The 21171-nt window shown below is 43.1% G+C and overlaps 1 protein-coding gene across 1 annotated transcript; it reads right to left on the bottom strand.

The window, feature by feature from the left end:
• Positions 1-325: 325 nt before the first annotated feature.
• Positions 326-9537, bottom strand: WIPF3 (WAS/WASL interacting protein family member 3). The gene is made up of 4 exons (XM_015429689.1): positions 9437-9537; positions 2448-2580; positions 389-520; positions 326-336 (listed from the first exon to the last, which is right to left on the bottom strand). Exons 1-4 carry the CDS (start codon positions 9455-9457, stop codon positions 326-328), a joined length of 297 nt encoding a protein of 98 aa, XP_015285175.1. The 5' UTR covers positions 9458-9537.
• Positions 9538-21171: the final 11634 nt, after the last annotated feature.

Raw genomic sequence — 21171 nt, 5'->3', positions numbered from 1 at the left:
GTACTGTTCAACTGCTTTGGCAGTTGTATTTATACTCTATTGTATTTTAATGTATTTATTGTTTTAGTGTTTTTAATGTTGTTAGCCGCCTTGAGCCAGTTCTGTGGCAAGGCGGGATACAAATTGAAATAATAAATAAATAAATAAGATTACATAACAAAAAAATCCAACACGACAATTATTAATAAGAATTATGGCAGCCTACAACTCAAATTACAGCAATCTATGAGCTAACAACATTCAGTAGTGGTAGAATGGGCTTAGACAGAATAAAATGGAAATGGATGGAACCCTAAAGCAAAAGCTTAGGAGAAAAAAAATATTTTCACCTGGCACCTAAAAGGAAACAGATTTAGTGCCAGGGTTTTAACTAGAAAAATGTTTTTACCTGTCAAATCTCTTTGGCCTACTGGTCTCAGTACAGGAAAACCATCCGCAAAGAGGCTTCCTAATGCCTGAGGGACGTCATTTCTGCCCATTCCTAGGCTTCCTCCTTCTCTGCTGGCCCTTCTTCTAGAGTCTGTAATGACAAAAAGGCCATTAATGATGTGCTGTTTTCTACCAAGGTTCAGGAATTACAGGGAACAATTTTTGCCTTACCTTTCTCTGCAATTACTAGCATGTACTATTGCAACAGCAGTAAAGGGATTCTGGCATCCTAAAAAATAGCACCCTCTGGTGTACAAACACAGGTAGGAAATGCCAACAGATGTGGTCTTTCCCTTCCCTAGTGACCAGTAGGTAAAGTAACCCAATACTTTAAGTTAAATGGTCCTCATCTGCTAGCCCATGATGTGTTAATGCTTATTTAGTGAACAGCCAAGATAACTTCTGTTGGTTTTGTAACAATGGTTGTCTACTTTATGATATACATTTCCCAGCCATAAAATAGAGATGTCAGAATGTTAGAAAGATGCAGCATCTCCACAAGCAGGGCTTTTTTTGTGGTGGCACTCACTGGTACTGAGTACCTGCACCTGGGGGGGGGGGCTTTCCCAACTCCAGAGTGGAGAATTGGTGGAAACAAGTGCAACCTTATATATGAGCACTGACTCCCTCTTTTTTAAAGAAAAAAAATCCACACCCACAAGTATTATACCTTGAGGGCAGTCAGCTGTTCCCTGTTTGAGATCTTCAGAAATAGCTTCAGGTCATTTGTAATCCTATTGGTAGCTTTATATGGAAGAGTCAACATATATCAGAAACCTGAAGTATCAGGTAACAAAATCAAAAGTAAAACAAAGTTTGATTCCAGTGGCACCTTTAAGACCAACAAAGTTTTATTCAAGATATAAGCTTTTGTGTGCTTATATGAAAGCTTATACCTTTTTTTTATTATTATTATTATTTTACCATTTAAGGGGATACAAAATTAAAAAGGACAAAGGGAAAGGTGAGAAGCATAGAACATCATTTGTTAAACATATTTTAAGGACATTGCATAATATAAGAATATAAAACATGAAATAGTCCCATAGCAAAGAATATCATAACAAATCAAAATGTAGTAAAATAAATATGTCAAAATGAAAGCTTAGACCTTGAATAAAACTTTGTTGGTCTTAAAGGTACCACTCAACTCAACGTTTGTTCTGCTGTTTCAGACTAACACAGTTAATCTAAAACTAAAAGTGTTTAGGTACAGGTGGGCAATGGATTGAAAACCAAAGGATGGTGCTGATTTCTTTAAAGACTAATTTAGTGTAAATGAAATCAAAGATCATATGTCATTTAAAAAAAAAATCAGATTTGTAAAAGAATATGGATCAAAAGTACTAAAGGGGGGGTGATTGCCTGGGCAAATGGGAGTCACTAAAGCATGCTTTGCTGCCACAATCCTTTTGGTTAAAGGGTTTCAAAATGGAGCCACTCATGTTACCTGGGTATTTCCAGGCAAACTATGTGCTTTGCTTAAGCATTAGGAATAGTTTCTGACCAGAGAAAAAGATAATTGAATTTTCTATGTGACTTGAGAAAACAGTCATTCCTCTAGAGGACCAAAAAATAGCTAAACTAATAAACAGTTCATAAGTCCACAGAGAGCATGTAAAATGGGCTTGAAAAAAGCTGATCAAAAAGGGTAAATCATGAATGAGGTCATGTCTACAGTAAAAGGAGCATCTGCTTGGCAACATTTCAGATTGTGGGGGGGAGTGAGAAATTTACAAAAAGGAACATATCAGGATTCAAAACGTATTTTCAACACACTAATACCAGTTGATGGGCTGGTTTGGGGAAAATAAAGGTTTGGTGCTTTGGGGGGAAAGTGGAACTGGTCATGTTAAGCTGCCAAGTGTGACAAAAATAATAGTAGTTTACATCATACATAATTGGCCAAGTATAAATCACCGTTCATACAACATACATTGTTCCTTCTACCAAAGAGTTTATTAATTGAAACGTTGCTGTGCCCACTAGCTTGAGAAGTCCCAAATCTAAAGACTTACTTTCAATCTCAGGAGCGCTTCGGTCATCGGTCTGTACTACCTTTCTTAAGCGAGTGCCTCTCTGGATCTGAGCTAACAAAGCACTTCGACTTTTGGAATCCTCCTGTTTAGGCTTGGGTGACTCTGGGCTTGCCTGAAAAAGATTGAAGACAGTGAGGCCCAATGAAGGCAGAAAAAAGAAGCAGAGAAACTTGAGATGAGTAAAGGACTCACAGGGTTGGCTTCAGTGTGAGGACCATGTAGGGATCCCCAATGTTTTCAGCTTCCCTCCTCTCATCAGCTATTCCTGAGGTTGCAGGACCCACGTGGAGAAATAGCCATATGGGTTGGAAGGCTGCAGTAGGGGATGGGGTGAAACCATCCCCTTCTTTGTTTTCCATTAGTGAAACACTACCGATGCAAGTGATACAAGAGAGTAATTTGCCCCCTTCCCAGTGCAGCCTCCCAACATGCAGGGGTATTAATCTGCATGACTCCAGGAATGAAAGGGTTGGGGGAAAGGAAAGTCAGGAAGACCCACCGCCGCCGCTGCCACCACCACCTTCTAATGGACAGCGGGTTCCAGCCCTCAGCTGTTTTACCACCACCCGTGATTGTGTTTGGCTTTATGTATCATCAACCATAGAGCCCAGGGGGAATGGTCTGAACATGTCTGAGGGCATTCTGCCTCTGAAGTGAAGCAGAGGGTCTCTTGGATAGGACCCCCTTGCAGGCCTTTCTGAGGAAGGACATAAATGTGCAGTTGCAGTAAGGATTCTAACTCAGAACCGCAAGGTTAGCAGGGAGTTTTGAGAATGATGGCAGCGGGCTCAGGGTGGGTTACAACATACAAGATATTGGATAAAACATAAAACTATTTTAAAAACCTAGAGACAACTATTTCAAAAGTCCAACTCAGTCACAATATGGCAGTTTCAAAAACCTGTGGTGTCTGAGTAGATAGAGGCATGAATGGTCCAGGTTCTCAGAGTGGTAGGGCTGTCGGACACAGAGGGCTGCTTAAGCAGGAGGGGCCAGATTAATTGGATGTCCACTGCCTCAACCAAAGGCCTGGCAGAATAGCTCCATTTTACAGGTCCTGCAGAATTGTAATAGATCCCGCAGGGCCCTGATCTCCACTGGGAGCTCATTTAGCTCCATTGGGACGTCTTTAGGGCAAGGGATTTCCAGCAGATGGTGGTCTACAAAGCATAGAGCTCTTTGGGCCACATATGGGGAGAGGCAGTCCCGTAGATATGTTGGTCCCTGGCCACATATGGTTTTAAAGGGTACGACCAATACCTTGAAACAGATCTGGAATTCTATTGCCAGCCAGTGTAATTGGCACATAACCGGGCAAATGTGTGCCCGAGGAGACATCACAGTCCACAGCGGCACTGCCACATTTTGTACTAGCTGCAACTTCCAAATCAGGTACGAGTGTAGCCCCACATAAAGTGAGTTACAATAATCTAACCTGGAAGTGACCATTGTGTGCATCACTGTAGCCAAGTTGCTGGAGGAAAGGTAGGGGACTAGTTGATGAACCTGCCGAAGATGGAGGAAGGCTGATTTGGCAATCCACCGATAGAGGCATCCAGGATCACTCCTAGTCTCCTCACTCTTGGCACTGGTGACATTAGTGCCCCACCCAGAGTTGGGAGCTGAATTCCCATATTTAGCGCCCTGTGACTTCGGTATAGGACCTCTGTCTTTGATGGATTTAACTTTATTTTATTATTTTTATTTGTTAAACTTTTATCCCGCCCTCCCAGCTGGGGCCGGCTCAGGGGAGCTTACAACAGATAAAATTCCAAAATACATATAGATAATAAATACAACATTAAAATACTATATCAAAACCAAATATAATAATAAAGTATGTCTTATGCGTCAGTACCGTTGGTCTGCATTAGATGTCATAAAAAGACTCTTCAGATGTCATAAAGGGGGGGAATCGGCTCGTGCAGTTATTAGGGGTCCAGTGGATCAGGGCTCTTTGCCATACAATGTCAGTTGGTGTTCCCAATGGTAACAGCAGTGGGGGTGGTGGGGGCTCCAAAAGCCTGGCAGAAAAGCTCCATTTTACAGGTCCTGTGGAACTGTAAGAGGTCCTGCAGGGCCCTGGTCTCCTCTGGGAGCTCATCCCACTAGAGTGGAGCCGCCACCGAAAAAGCCCAGGCCCTGGTTGTCACCAGTCTGGCCTCCTTTATGCTCGGGAGGACCAGTCGATTCGGGATCCCTGATTGCAGTACTCAACTTCAGCTGACACTGCCTCAGCGAACCAGCCACGGCCCCCAAAGCCCTGTCCAAGACATCTGGGGCTGAGTCTGGCCATCCATCCATTAACAGATAACAGCTGGGTGTCATCTGCATATTGGTGACACCCTAGCCCAAACCTCTGGATTAACTTAGCAAAGGGGCACATATAGATGTTGAATAACATTACCCCCGGGGGGGGGGGGATGCCACAATCCAGTGGGAATCACAGAGAAGTCTTCTCCCCAAGCAATATAACGTGCAAATTTGGAAGAAAGATGCTTTTAATAAGAGTTTTCACAAATAATTGGACTATAAGAGCCATTTTGTCATATGTTTACAGTTGTCTGGCTGGATCTCTCCTCCCTTTTTTACCTTAGGTCTGATTTCAACAGGATGCTGAGCACAACACATGTAGCTACTTTGCATGGGTAACAGCCCAGTTTAAAAAGGCCCACAGGGAAGTGCTTTGGCCTCAGCTAAAGAGCCTCTTGCTCAGGATAAAAGAGGAGAGCACAAAAGTTCGCTTGAAACTCAACATCAAAAAAACTAAGATCATGGCATCCGGACCCATCACTCCTTGGCAAATAGAAGGGGAAGTCATGGAAGCAGTGACAGAAAGTGACTGCAGCCATGAAATTAAAAGACACCTGCTCCTTGGGAGGAAAGCGATGGCAAACCTAGACAGCATAATAAAAAGTAGAGACATCACCCTGGCAACAAAAGTCCGTATGGTCAAAGCAATGGTATTCCCAGTAGTACTGTATGGCTGCGAGAGTTGGACCATAAGGAAGGCCAAGCACCAAATAATAGATTCTTTTGAATGATGGTGCTGGAGAAGACTCTTGAGAGTCCCTTGGACTGCAAGGAGATCAAATCAGTCAATCCTCAAAGAAACCAACCCTGACTGTTCCCTAGAAAGCCAAATACTGAAGCTGAAATACTTTAGCCATCAAATGAGAAGGGAGCACTCATTGGAGAAGGCCCTGATGCTGGGAAAGATTGAATGTAAAAGAAGAAGGGGACAGCAAAGGATGAGATAGTTAGTGCTATTGATGCAACGAACATGAAATTAAGCAAACTCCAGAGGACGACGGAGGACAGGAGGGCCTGGTGTGATGTTGATCCATGGGGGTCGTGAAGAGTCAGACTCACTTTGTGAAACTGCAACATTTAATTTTCACCTTCCAGTTCAACAGGTAATAAATTATTCGGCACAATAAACTGCAAGTTTCTGCCACATACTACTAGCAGGTACAGAAGAATTCTGTTCACATAGCTGAAACACAGGTTTCTCGAAAGCAGTCCTATGCCACCTTCTATTTCTCTGACAATGAATGTGTAGGTAAGAAAGAATGTCCTTAATGAGGAGGCAAATCATAACACCTCATGACTCTTAGTCATCTGACAGGGAAGTTGCCTCCAGGTACAGCTGTCCTGAATAATCTCATTATGCAGAATGCACCTGAAATGAACCTTAGCTTTGGCTTGAATTAAATGTGCCTTTCCCCCATTTTCCCCATGACCAGTCAGAACAATGGCTTCAAAGTGTGGGTCAAAAATGGGGCCACGCACAGATTGGGTGTATTTTTCTACAAGCCTGGGGCAACCTGAGGTTTGCATAAAAACAAGAAGTGTGTGTGTGTATTCATATCTACACACACACATTGTGATGTTTTTAAAAACTAAAATCATAGAAGCAATATCTGCTTCTTTAGGAAAAGAATGCCTCTGAGATCGCATCAGACTACACAGACGGATCTTGGCAGCAATTGGGTGGGTGGGGGGTTACCAGGCTACCCCTAGCCAACATTTGTCAGGGATTCCGAGCCTTAGTAAGTGTCAGCATGTGGAGAGAAAACAACCAAAAAAAGGTAAAAGGTGAGGGTGAGGGACCACATCCAGCCGGTGCTGAGGGCGCTGCACTGGCTGCCAATAGCGTTCCGGATACGCTTCAAGGTGCTGGTTATGACCTTTAAAGCCCTTTATGGTCTGGAGCCTGCCTACCTGCGGGACCGCCTTTCTCCGTATGTTCCCCCAAGAGCACTGAGATCCGAGTCACAAGATCGCTTAGTTCTCCCTGGCCCCAGGGATGCCAAATTAACATCCACCAGAACCAGGGCGTTCTCCGTGGTAGCGCCTGTACTGTGGAACCAGCTCCCCCACGAGATCCGCGCCCTCCGGGATCTCTACCAGTTCCGGAGAGCTGTTAAGACAAAATTATTCCGCCAAGCGTTTGACAACTTGGATTGAGCATGCAGCACTTTATAGTCGCCATTCTGAATAAGCTTTATTGAGTGTAAAGTATGTTTTTAATGTTTGTATTGATTGTTTTAGATGAGTTGTTTTATTGTATGTTGTTGTACGCCACCCTGAGCCGCTTCGGCGGGAGGGCGGGATAAAAATCAAATAAATAAATAAATAAATAAAAGATAGGAAGAAAAGAAAGGAAAGGAAAGCTGGAGGGAGGAGAAGCAAAACAGGAAAAGCTGACAATGGGGAAGGAAAAGGAAACGTTGGGTGAGTGATGGGTGTGTGTGTACAGACTACGAGAGAGAGAGAGAGAGAGAGAGAGAGAGAGAGAGAGAGAGAGAGAGAGAGAGAGGAAGGAAGGTGGGAAAGAGGGAGAGACATCAGGAAAGGGGAAGGGCTGCCAAGGACAGAAAGCTGTTAGAAGGGCAGGGGGAAGGAAAGAGGAAAAGCAAGGGGGGGGGATGAGGAAATAAGTTTCCCTCATTAGTCCCCCACTTGTTACTTTCTAACTTACCTATAAATCTTTGCTTTTTAAAAAAATCAAAGTAGAGCTAGACTGACTACCTCTACATTACGCACAGGTAGTGAAGGAGAAAACCATGAGCAAAAGTCATTTATCTTAGGGCCAGCTACATCAGGGATACATGACTGGATTCCCTGAAACATTGTTCAAGACTTTAAAAACAGCTGAGTTGGACTGGGGAATAAGTGGTGGTGGGGAACAATGGTCCTTCTAAGATGTGGAGTCTTGTGAGCAGAAATCCTACTTTGTGAGCTGGTGGCATTAAAGTGGTGAGCAAGCGATTTGGCTGCTGCATTAATTAGTTTGCTCTGGAGCCATCCTTCCTGAGCTAAGACAAAAATGTGTGAGCCGGAGGCTAAAAAACTGTGAGCTACCTCACACTAACTCAGCTTAGAGGGAACACTGGTGGGGAACTGTTCCCACCATCTCCCTGAAAAGAAACCTTCTCCTCCAAACTGCTGTTAGCATTAGGATGGAGAAAAGACATGAAAACAGAGGATGCTGGGGGAGCTGGTTTCTGACTGGGGAAAGAACATAGAGGGGAGGGGGACAGAGCCCTAATCCAACCCCCCAACCCCCCGCAGCTAGTTTTTAACTCGACCTTTCCTCACAATGGGGACTCAAAGCAGCTTACATCATTCTCCTCCATTTTATCTTCACAATGACCCTGTGAGGTAGATTAGGCAGAGAGAGTGTGTCAGTGCCCCAACATCACCCAGTGAGTGCCATGGCAGAATGCAGACTGGAACCTGGGTCTCCCAGGTCCTAGTCTGAAACTGCAGTTGCTACATCACATTAGCCTTTGCGGGGTGGCCACTGTTGAACTGTAGCAAACAGCCAGAACTGGGTGAGCCATGCCAAGTTGTGTGGTATCAAGTTGCCCAATAGTTTCTACCAGGCCTGGTCCCGAACAAGCCTGCCTTCAAAGGCCAAAACAGCTCCAGAAAGGGCCCTGCCCCTCTGCCAGTCTTTCATTGTTAGAAACCAAGCCTTGAAGCCTGACAATACTGTTGTGGCTGCTTATCAACAACCACTGAGGGCATTCCTTTTGTAAAGCTACAGGCACTGCTTCGGGGGGGGGGGTAAATCCTGCAGTGTTTTGTTTTTTTAAGATTTCACATTTTTCTGCAAACCTGAGGCTTTTCTTAAGTTTTTGCAAAGCACTGCCTTCTTTATTCATGCCCCCAATCTTCAGATTTAAGTATCCTTTGCTGAGCCCATGAGAACTGGATATACTGATAATGACCCATTTCACTAATTTTATTGCCACAGACTAAAAATCAAAACACTCTACACAAACAGCTTGCCATGTGATGAACCTGTTTCTAGATGACACTATTTCAGACTGGAGTTGGAGAACTGTGTGAACATATGCCCATCTTTATCTCCATGGGTTGGATCCAGCCAGCTTTTTTACTCAGTCTTGCCTAATTCCCCTCCCTATAACAGCCCCCATGCTTCATAGCTTTTGTACATGCAGGTCCCATGATCCTCAGCATGTCCCTTGTTTAGTGTTCAAAAAGGATCCCTCCCTTTCTCACCAGCAGACAACCCATATACAACGAAGTCTCTTACCAAAAGGAGTCTCTGAAGTGTGCCTTATAAGCATTTAAAAATTGTTTGCTAATTATTTATTTTCCATGGTTTATCATTAGTGCCTCTAGATGGCAATCTTGTGTGATACTAAGGTCAGTAATGTTCCCAGGAGATGATGTAACATCGCGTTAATAGCTTTGCTACCAATATTCTAATGACTAAATAAGTTGCAAAAAAGGCACTAATGAATATATTCCCTAATACTTTAACCCACATAACTCAATCCTCAAAGGCTTTGAGAAATTTCAAACACACATCAACTACTTTAATCCTATTTACCACCATTTTCAAAAGTTGAATGGTTTATAAAGCATACGCTACCCAAAGTGAAACTTGCAACCAGTTGCCTTTACTCCCCGGAAGAACAAAGAATACTTACTGTGAAAAACTGAAGAAACATGACAGAAACAAAATACGTCCCGAATTTTTGCTTTTCAATACTTCCCAAAGAGAATTTACTTCTGCACCTTCCAGCAAGAATTCTACTGGAGCTCTGCACTTGGGTTAGAATGGGACATGAGCAAGCCGTCTGGTTTAAATTTAGATCCGACAGCTGCCGTTTTTGTTCATGGGTTCATATGTTCACAGGTTGTGTCGTTTGTACATACCATACATACTCTAACTTTTTTTTTTTCATAAGCAGAAGACTGAGTGTAGGAACAAGCAAAGAGATGAAAACTCCAAATACAATCCTTATGAACAGGTTGTTAGTTCTTTATATAAAACAAGGTATCCTCTAGTAAATTTACAATAGCATGATGGTTTTTCTCAGGGCTCTTTTTGTAGAAAAAGCCCAGCAGGAACGCATTAGCATAATAGGCCACACCCAACAACAGGAACTCATTAGCATATTAGTCCACACCCCTGACAGCACAGCTCATTAGCCCATTAGGCCGCACCCCCATGTTACCAGAAGTGTGGTTATCCAGCCACACCCACCTTTTGCTTCTTATTCTGTTTACCTTGTTTGTTGTCAAAACCCAGGGCTTTTTTGTAGCAGGAACTCCTTTGCATGTTAGGCCACACACCCCTAATGTAGCCAATCCTAATGAGTTTCTGCTGTTGGGTGTGGCCTATTATGCTAATGAGCTCCTGCTGGGCGTGGTCAACTTGGGAGCCAGCCGGAACTCCGTTCCTGTGCGTTTCTGCCCAAAAATAGCCCTGGTTTTTCTAATATAAAAGAACAGATTTAGGGTTGGAGCCTACAACTCTAGAATAGGTTGGATGCTAAAACTCCCTTATGCAGAGACAGCGTGGTGTAGTAAGTAGAATGGCCTGGGGAGACCTGGGTTCAACCCCCCACTTGGCCATGGAATTCACTGGGAAAACTTGGTGGGGCACCATAAAAATGAGCAACATTTACTCGAGCATATGCTTTTCAGGACATGTTCATGATGTCACAATGAAGACAAAAATAAGTAATTTTTCTATGTATTCAGTTTTTAACCCAATACATATAATACCCTATCATCAGGACCAACCAAATGGCACATAAGAGAGTGTGAGCTTTTGAGTTCACAAAACCCATTAGGCTGGATGTTACAAACAAGTTAAAAAAAGTTTAAAAACACAAAACAGCTACACCAATAAAGATAAACAGTCCCCTAAAGAGACACAAGTGAAGAAGTGTAGAAGAAAAAGAGAGGTGATGGAAGAGATCAGGTTGACAATTAGAACTGACAAGTGGAGACCCGCAAGAAACTTGCGGAACGGTTATCCTATTCCTCACACCTTTGCTTCCTCCTGTCTCCCTCTACCTCTCTCACCCTCTTTCTCCCTTCTGCCCCCCCCTTTTTCTTTTTCTCCTCCAGCTATGGCATTATACTGATCTGTAGTTCCTTCCCTCCTCCAATCCCACCCTCCCCAGGCTCCACCTCACAAATGTCCAGGAATTTCCCAACCTGGAGTTGGCAACACAATTTCCTTCCCACCCAACAGCCAACCTACCTTTATCTGCTTCTCTGTCTGCAACTTTCCATCTCCACACCCCTCCCCCACAGGCTCTACCTAGGAAAATTACAGTCTTTCTCCACAGTGGGGACCAAAACAGCTTATATTATTCTCTCCTCCTTTTTATCTGCACAACAACCCTGTGAGGTTGGCTAGGCTGAATGTATGTGACTGGTCCAGAATAACCCAGTCAGCTTCCACCGCAAGATAGGGATCTGAACCTGGGTCTCGCAGACCCTAATCTGAAGTTCTAACTGATGCACCGCACCGGCTTTCATAAGGTGGCTACTGATGAACAGTAGCAAGCAGCTGGGCCTACTTGAGTCATGCAAATCAGGTGGTATCAAGTCACCCAGAGGGTGCTGCCGAGGGATGCCAGCCTCCAGGTGGGACCTGGGGATCCCCTGTAATTCCTGCTCATTTCCAGACTACAGAGATAACTCCCCATGGAGAAAATGGATGCTTTGGAGGGTGGACTCTGTGACATTGTACCCCACTGAGGTCCCTGTCCTCCCCAGGCTCCTCCCGCAAATCTCCAGGAGTTTCCCAGCCTGGACCTGGCAACCTTATCCAGAATCCCCTGTCGGTGGCCAGGGGGGGAACCTGGCAACCCTAAAGGGCTGGCAGGCCTAGGCTTGGCAACCTCTAAGGGGGGCCTGAAGGAAACCCCCCCCCCAGACTTACAACTGAACTCAAGGCAGCAGAGATCTGTCTCCCTGGAGAAAATGACTGCTTTGGAAGGTGGACTCTGTGGCATTATACCCAGTTGAGGCCTCTCCCTTCCCCAATCCCACCTCAAAACCTCTAGGGACTCCCCAGGCCAGGCCCCAAGGCTCCCTCCCTCCCTGAAAAGCCAAAGGAGGCCTGGAAAAGGGCCCTTCCCCCACACCCTTTGACTCACAGAGCCAGTTAGAAGCCTCTTCCTCCCCCCCCCGCCCTGAACGTTCTAACCTCTCTCTCACAGTTGGTGTCTGAAGCAGATCCCTGCAGAAGCCATTTCAAAAGGTTTTGGGGGGAATTCAGCCATCCCTGGAGGAATTTTCTTAGTTTTTGCATTTTTCTGCAGATACAGGAAGTCTACTGAGTATGTAGGAGAAGCTCCTGGGCCAGAGGGAGCTTCCTTTTCCTGGGACTAAGTATCCACACGGCGCCATCTGTTGGAGATTAGATATATAGATATGCATTTATATTCATCCTGAAAAGGAGACGGTACAGCCTCTATATGAGCATACAGACACTGGTGACCTGGTAAACATTATATAGTTGGGCTTTCAAAATGATTTTGTCGAGGTACCTCACCAAACACTCATGAGTAAACTTAGCAGTCATGGGATAAGATGACAGGTTCAAAATTGGTTCAATGTCAGGAAGCAAAAAGTAGGGATAAATGGGCAGTTCTTGCAATGGTGGGAAGTAAGCAGTGGGGTCCCACAAGGATCTGTACTGGGGCCAGTACTATTTAATTTGTTCATAAATGATCTGGAACTAGGGATGAGCAGTGCAGTGGCCAAGTTTGCAGATGACACAAAATTATTCAGGATGGTAAAAACCAAGGATGATTGTGAAGAGCTCCTGGAGGATCTCCACAAATTGGGTGAGTGGGCAACAATGGGGGCAAAGGAAGTTCAACGCTGGTAAGTGTAAGGTGATGCACACCAGAACAAAAAAATCCCAACTTCAACTATATGCTAAGACTGAGATGGAAAAAGATCTTGGGGTCATAGTAGGTAGTTCAATGAAAGTGTTAACCCAGCGTGCTGCAGCAGTGAAAAAGGCAAACTAATGTTGGGGATTATTAGGAAAATAAAATAGCCACTATTATAATGCCCCTGTACAGATCTATGGTGCAGCATCATTTGGAAGACTGTGTGCAGTTCCGGTCACTGTATCTCAAAAAGGACACTGCAGAGCTGGAAAAACTACAGAAGACAGCAACCAAGATTATCAGCACCTTCCCTATAAGGAAAGGCTGAAGAGTCTGGGAGTTTTAAGTTTAGAAAAGAAGACTAAGAGGTGATATGATAGAGATTGATAAAATTATGCACAGGGCGGAGAGAGTTGACAGAGAGAAAATTTTCTCCTTCTTCCAAAGTACTAGAACTCAAGAGCATCCAGTGAAGCTGATGGGCAGTACATTCAGGACGGATAAAAGGAAAACTTTACACAATGAGCTATTAAAATGTGGAATTTGATGCTGGCAGATATAGTGATGGCCACCGGTGTAGACAGGGGATTAGAATCGTGGAGTATAGTCTATCAGATCCCTCTCCTCCCTAGGCTCCATCCCCAATCTCCAGGAATTTTCCAACTCAGAGTTGGCAAGACACTGGAATTGTCTGTATTACTTAACCTTTTGGCCTCACTTTGTAAAACTTTCCTCCATCCCCAGGCCTTCTCTGCACACATGTATATTCATAGCAGTTATAATGCATCTGAAGAAGAGGAGTTCTGGCTCATAAATGCTTATAAAACGTGTTAGTCTTTAAGACTCTTGGTCATTATTTTTGAAGACTGACAGAGCAAATCCTGGTGACACTGTATAATTAAGTCACTGTAAAGTGTTAAGGCAGATAAATGTTATTTTTAATTTAGATTTGCATTTGAAAAGCAGGTCTCCTTCAACAAGAAATACACTCCCCCAAATGCTGCAGGTTCAGTGGAAATACATTATGTGCAGACACAATGAAAAAGGTGTCAGTTTTGTTCAATTTTTTCTTTCGTTATTGGAAGAGAAAACATGTACCTCCATGAAGAAAAACATATTGGCCTTTTGCCAAGAATCCAAACATGACAAGAATAGGAAGTTCATTTGTTTTACCCAAATCCCCGAGATGCACCTGGTATATTAGGATAAAATTAATTTCCATGACCTTAGCTTATGAAATCAGAACATGAACAGTTGGTTCTAATTTTTCTTGGCAGCCATTAGGGGATTTCCTATTATTTCCCATATAAGAGATGTCAGGTTAGATAATGAGTGTGTTTGCTTTTTTTAAAAAAAGGAAAGAAAAGGACAACAGAAAAAGAATTAGTCATGCATTTAATAGGCTGAATGTTCACTGGAAGGAACAGTTCTATTTTTGACCATAATGGTCTCCACAACATTTTTGCTCCCTGAAATATTTTTGAACTCATGCTCTGTAAAAATGTGAAGTTGAGGAACTGGATATCCCAGTACTAGAAAGCTACATGGTTCATCTGCCGGGGAGAATATTCAGGAGCAGCCAACTCCCAACTATGTGCCTCCTCTGACTGCTGTAGCAGACATGAGTTATATGTAGCCTCTGGGTCTATATCTCCCCCTTTTAGTGATCCAATCCAGGGCAGGCTCAAATGTGAAGATGTCCTCCAATAAACTATTAGTTGGATTCCAGGCACCAAATTTTATCCTGGAGGATTATAGAGTTTGCCCATCCCTTCTGAGGTATTAAGGCCCTTGAGGGTTTTTGTCACTTGATGTGGCATGTCACTTTAATTCAGTGGACATGCGCAAAATGTGATCCCATTCTAGTCACTTGCTGAATTCAGAATCTGCTCCAGACATCCAACCTGTGCTCATAATATAGCCAGTGTTTACTACCAGCTCCCAACATCTATTCATCTGCAATAAGGGCATTTTGATTCCTATATAAAGAAATTGTGCCTTAGTTAAGGCAGAGGACAGGAATAGATGACTATCTAATACTTCTCAGTCAATTCCTCATCATTTCTAACAAAATAATATTTACAAAGAGCACAATCAATCCATTTTTCTTCCTCGCCAAGTTTTTAGAAACTAAAAATTAAACCGCTTTCTCTAAACACTCAACTTTGATTGCACAATATCATTAGTACGGTTACGTTTAGCTCAGCCTATGGTCAGAGTGGCTACAGCCAACTGGTTCTCCACAAGTTTAGTGACTGTCAAACCAGTGGTAGCACCCCTTGTATGATTTTCTTGTTAAAAATTGAAAAAATATTTCTTAGAACGAAACATCTTTAGGTTAGTTTTAAATATATACATTCACAATGTCAACAGTTTAAAAAAAATCAAGTTCCTTCGTGCAAAGGGAACCACAAAAAATCCAAGGAATAGCTGTGTTGAGGGAAAAAATTATGCAAGCATTTTTACATATGAAATTCATATACAAAATGGGATGGACCATGCCAAGAGAGTACTTAGTCAAGTATTTATTTAGTTTTTCTTGAAGGGCAAAACAACAATATCATAGTTCATCATTATTCACTGAGAGATAACTAAGAGAACATACAGCCATGCCGTTTGATTCCATTTTATTTTTAAAGGCCATGCACTGCATGGTGTAGGCAGACCAACCACGTCAACAGATGAATCTGCTTCAATTATCCACCCATGCACTTCCCACTTCTACGAGAACACTAGGACAGTGGAAACAAAATGTAATTACTAGAGCTACTTTTAGGCCACAGTCTCCTGAATCTAGGTTGCAGACCACAGAACATCACAAATAGAACACCACCCCAAACAGTAACATTAAACTGCTAAGAACACTGGATTGCCAGAGACTCAAGTCAGACCATACTGAATTGTTTACAAGTGCAAAATGTTATTTTGCTTCCATGCAAAACTTCTGTCAACACCCTTGATTTGATGGTTCTCTCTCCTTTATCATTTCACTGTGCACTTCACAGTCTACAAACTCACCACAGTGACCTTGTTAATGATCTGCAAATGACAGCAAGTATGTGGTGGCGGCCATAGCAATAATTCAACTGGGCCAATTTTTAAGCCTACCTTAATAACGTACAGTGACCTGGCTATAAAGCAAATAAATGAAACAAGCTCAATGAGCAAATAAATGAAACAAGCTCAATGAGTAATGGAGAAGGAGAGGCTCAGAGAAGGAAGAGACTGTTTTGGCATGTTTGGTCCCCTTCCTCCTTCCCTGTGTGTTTCTCTTTAGACCATTTCCACAGTAGTAAAATTCCGCCCACTGATGTTTTTAAAACTTTGCATTATGTGAAATTCTCTGCAGTAGATTTTTCCTCACCAGGCACAAACCCAACGTTTTCTCTTCCTTACCCCGCTTTTTCAGAATCCCCAGTTTTAGCGAGTTCCAAAGACATGGGGTAAGGAGAAACTTCGGGTTTGTGCCTGGTGAGGAAAAATCTACTGCAAAACATTTCACATAACGTGCATTTTTAAAAACATCAATGTGGGAAATTTCAGTAGGGAAGCAACTTTTAACAGTAGTTTCTGCTAATGCCACCAATTTGCCCAGGAAGTCTCCCCCAGGCAATTGGTCTGGTGATGGGAGGTGCCTCTGTAAGCCACCCACAAGGAGATGGCTGGGGGCGCTGCCCATGTCCCCCCCCCCCCCCGGAGTTCCTAAGTAGGCAGATTAGTTGTAGTGATGGCTGCCACTTCATGTATGATGGTATATCTTGACAGAGAGAGGAGGGGATGGGAAAAGTGTTCTCCCCCAAACATCGATGTTCAACTGTGTATTGATAGCTAGTGCTGAGGATTATTAACTCAACCCTTCCTTGCAGTTTTCCCAACTTTAAAATGCTCCCTGGCAGAAGCCATTTGCCCTACCGGGGAAAAGGTAAGGTTGCCAATATTTTGCTCATGTGCTTCTCTTATGGGGCATACAGCAATTACAAAGAGTTGTTTGAGATGGAGAAATCAGCATAAGGAGGGAAAGGGACAGCCCCTTCTCCCCACACCACAACCATGGCCTGAACTGGGTCTTTCTGTGGCTGCTAATTATGAGCTCACTCACTCATAGATCTTCAAACATCTCTTCTGGGTTTGACCTCCAGAATTATCTCATTTGTTCAGTTGGGGGCATGGTTAAGGAACCCAACAAGTCTGAGAAAAATGCATCCTTCATTCTCAGGCCCACCAGTTTTAATCAAAGGCAAATACTGATCAGAAACATGAATCAATTATATCCATGTTTAAATTAATTAAATATTGCAGACTTATTAAGAACTTAAGTGGCAGGAACCCATTATTGCACAGTTTGAGACCTTCTGCATTAAACACGCCCCAATTTTTTTCCTAACCTTGTACCACCTGATAGGTAAAGGTACCCTTGCTCGAAAGCCAGTCGAATCCGACTCTAGGGTTGCGGTGCTCATCTCTGTTTCAAAGCCGAAGAGCCAGCGCTGTCCAAAGACATTTCTGTGGTCATGTGGCTGGTATGACTAAACACCAAGGCGCACGGAACGCTGTTACCTTCCCACTGAAGTGGTACCTATTTATCTACTTGCAATTTCTTGCTTTCGAACTGCTAGGTTGACAAACACAAATTTACACAGCCCTCCTGTTTGTTTGCATTTTCTTCTTGGTATATTTTCTCTGTTTACAACTTTTCTTTTTAAAGGGGACACATTCAGTGCTCCAAAAATGTGAGCTGGTGTTATTCTATAATTATTATGGTTTCGTCAAGTGCAAGACAGCATCTTGCAATGTTTGAAAGAAGGCAGTCGCAGGGTGTTCATAAATATCCTCCCAATTACCACCATCTGCCTCACGGATATCTTCAAGAACATTATATCTCACGGCAGCAGTACCAGACTGCATAAAAGAACACCTACTCTAAACACACACAGCACACAGTAATTTTCCAGAAAGTTTTTTTGGGGGGGGGAAATCAGAAAATGTTATTGTATATCCAAGTTCATTGTTTTTTAAAAAAATCGGTGTATATACGTGATACTCTAACATTATAAATGTTAATTGGCTTTCTCCTTTTTATTCTCACTCATACAGTAAACTGCATACCAAACTTAGAATTTATGTTAATGTTCAGAAATATAGTCTTAAGTACACAACGGTGGTTATATTTTAAAGCTACAATAGTTACTCTGGAATAAACCCACAGATTTCAATAAGGTGAATGGGTCACAATGGGGGAAATATGCATGGAACTGTTAATCTACTCAGTGAAAGCCTGGGTAGATTCTGCTTAAGAAACCTGAGTTCTGTGCCATTCACAGTGTTGTACAATTTCCCCATGGATTCTGCTGAAAAGAGGGGCAATGTAAAGTAATATGAACCAGTGTGATGGAGTGATGGAGTGATTAAAGTGTAAGACCAGAGGTTCATGCTCGGGCCATCAAACTGATTGGCTTGAGTGAATCACACATGTACACTCTCCCAACTACTTGTTGTGAGGGTGGAAATGGAATAATGTCTTCCACTGAACTTCTTAGAGGAACTTGCTGGATATAAATGTGAGGGAAAAAGGAATATAAGGCACTGAAGCCTCAATTTCTAACTGAAGGAAATGGTATGCCAACGGTGTCTGCATTCATAACAGTTTGCCATGTGGATTATCACATACATTAAGCCCCAACACAGATCTCTAACTTGAAGATGCATCTTTAATTTTCAAGTATATCTTTTGGAACAAATCTTCCCAGCACAGCAGCTGTGTGACCTCATTTTCTAAGAGGAGGAGGCAGGAGAGAAGATTCCTGTTAGGGAGGAGAGAGTGGAAAATTTACAAACGACTTGGACTATGAGTGCTACTATAATTGTGGAACTGAAAATGTAGACTAATTCAATTTACATTTTGGAAGTTCATTTTGGTTCTCACAATAAATTCAGCAGCTGCAGCAACAGCTGTTTAATTTTATAGCAGGTGGAAGATACAAACACCAAAGCCTAGAAATTCTCTTCTCACAGAAAATGACGTACATATGAAGGTTCATAAATCTGCCAGCCAAAGTTCTGAGACTCTCAACCATGTTTTGATGCAGATCAGATCATCATATGTGTGACACCAGTGCTGTGAACATCTATGGAACCATCACAGAAAACCAATGAGGCAATTTTATACAATATAGGAAAATGCCATGATCCTGCAGCTGATCATGGTACATGTTCCTATGGTTTACACAAAGTTTTTAAAAAGACAGTAGTACCTCAGAAGTTTTAGCAGGTACATGATGTGGGTCTGTGAACACTAAAATTGTACATTGTTAAACAGCCCATTTACAATCTCAGGCATGGAGGAGGAGGAGGAGGAGAGTTGGATTTATATCTTGCCCTTCACTCGGAGTCTCAGAGTAATTTACAATCTCCTTCCCTTCCTCTCTCCACAACAGAAATCCTGTGAGGTAGGTGGGACTAAGAGAGCTCTGAGAGAACTGCTCTTGAGAGAAGAGCTCTGAGAGAACTGTGACTGACCCAAGGTCACCCAGCTGGCTACATGCGGAGGAGTGGGGAATCAAACACGGTTCTCCAGATTAGAGTCCACCATTCTCCAGTCATCTATGGTGCAGAAACAATAAGAATTTAACAACTTTATGTGAAGTAGAGGTACAAGTCCCTCTTCTGGCCCACCTTTTGATTTTCAGGAGTGCAAGTATACCTAACTATGAGTAAGCAAAATACCACCAACGATATTATTTGGTCACATAGCAATACAGAAGTTCTTTTATCCAAAGTCCCTGCTAATATATGTGGAGGGGTATGGTAAGCTCCCTCCTTGCTTTGCAAAAGAATCACAGAAGGGGGAATGAAAAGAAATGACAAAAAGCCTGAAAGGAGGGTGGGAGAAAGAGAAGGAATTATAAAAAGAATGAAAGGCAGGAGGAAGAGGAGGAGGAGGAGAGAGTTGGTTTTATACCCAGCTCTTCACTACCTGAAGTAGTCTTAGAGCAGCTTACGTTGGCTTCCCCTTCCCCTCCCCAAAACAGATACCCTGTGAAGTAGGTGGGGTTGAGAGAGTTTTGAGAGAACTGTGACTGGCTGTGACCCAAGGTCACACAGCTGGCTTCATGAGGAGGAGTGAAGAACCAAACCTGGTTCTCCAGATTAGAGTTCGTCGCTCTTAACCACTACACCAAGCTGACTAAAGAAAGCACAAGTCCTTCTGATCCTCTAGGGGCTATGGCTACTATTGCAGTGGAAAACCCGTTCATTTGAATGAAAGCAGTCAGTAACAAGACCTGCCTTACAATGGCCCTACCCACCTTCTGAAAAGCTTGGTGAGTACCATGGTACCCACAGACACCACACATTTGGGGACATTGGCATAAACCGTAGTTTGTTGCCATTACATCTGAGCAGCAAAATAAAGTTTGCATTTTCCTTTCAGAACAAGAAAGAATTCCAGCGTTAAGGAACAAAAGACAAGCTACACACAAAGGCACATAAAGGAAGCACAACCATTTACTGGGCTAGGCACACCAAAGCATTCCATCACTCTCCTGCCTTCCCCACTTTCACCAGGGAATTCCAGTAGGAAATATAATTGTTTGAGGAGACAGAATTCTGGCTTGGATATAAAACCCTCACCTAAGCCAGTAGCCATTAGTTATGGTGTGAGGTAAAAATTTGACAGGACAGTACTGTTTTTCCATTTTAAAAGGGAACAAGAACGTGTTTTGGAAGAACACAAACTGAGGAAGAAAACTCCATATCTCCATGTTAAAGTAATAACTTTGAATACTGTACATGCCAAAAGCCCCTTTCTCCACAGCCTCATTAGCATGATACATTCTGAATCAAAGTCATTACCCTTCAAAACAGCCACCAGCTACAGTTCAGTAATGGGACAGGATCAGGGCATTTGGTGAATAATGTGGTTCAAATGCTGTTATACTCAGTACAGCTAACCTGTTCACTATATTCTCCTGCCAACACTTCACCTATCAGAACCCAACTCCCAAAAAACAAGACCAACAGTCCACCCCCCACCACCTTGTGCCCACTGGCTGCTGGGGTAAAGTTCACTGCTCTGTCGATCACAGGAGGCCTGATGCCATTTTTCTTCAAAAAAAACCTGATTCAGCAAGGAAGGATTTTGGACAGACAAACAGAAAAGGGGTGCTTAGTCTTATTCCTACTGGTTGTTTTTAAGCTCTGATTTCACCACTCCCCACTGGCATTTAAAAACAGAAGTCCCACTGGCCAGGAGTGGTTTCACATGACATCTTTCCACACTCCTCAGTCATTCCTTCTCTGCATCCCCCTGCAAGTGGAATTAAATAATAGTAAGCCTAGTGGCTTACTGCATGGGATCCCGCTGTGGCGTTTCTTTTTTGGCCCCGTGTTTTCCCTGCCATGTAGCAGGGGCCTCAGTACAGCTAACCTGTTCACTCTATTCTCCTGCCAACACTTCACCCAACTCCCAAAAAACAAGACCAACAGTTCACCCCCAACCCCCTGGGCTCACTGGCCTCCTG

The sequence above is a fragment of the Gekko japonicus genome, unplaced genomic scaffold (genome assembly GCF_001447785.1).
Source record: "Gekko japonicus isolate JY-2015 unplaced genomic scaffold, Gekko_japonicus_V1.1 scaffold767, whole genome shotgun sequence".
Taxonomy (NCBI): domain Eukaryota; kingdom Metazoa; phylum Chordata; class Lepidosauria; order Squamata; family Gekkonidae; genus Gekko; species Gekko japonicus.
This window is presented reverse-complemented; position numbering and strand designations above follow the sequence as displayed.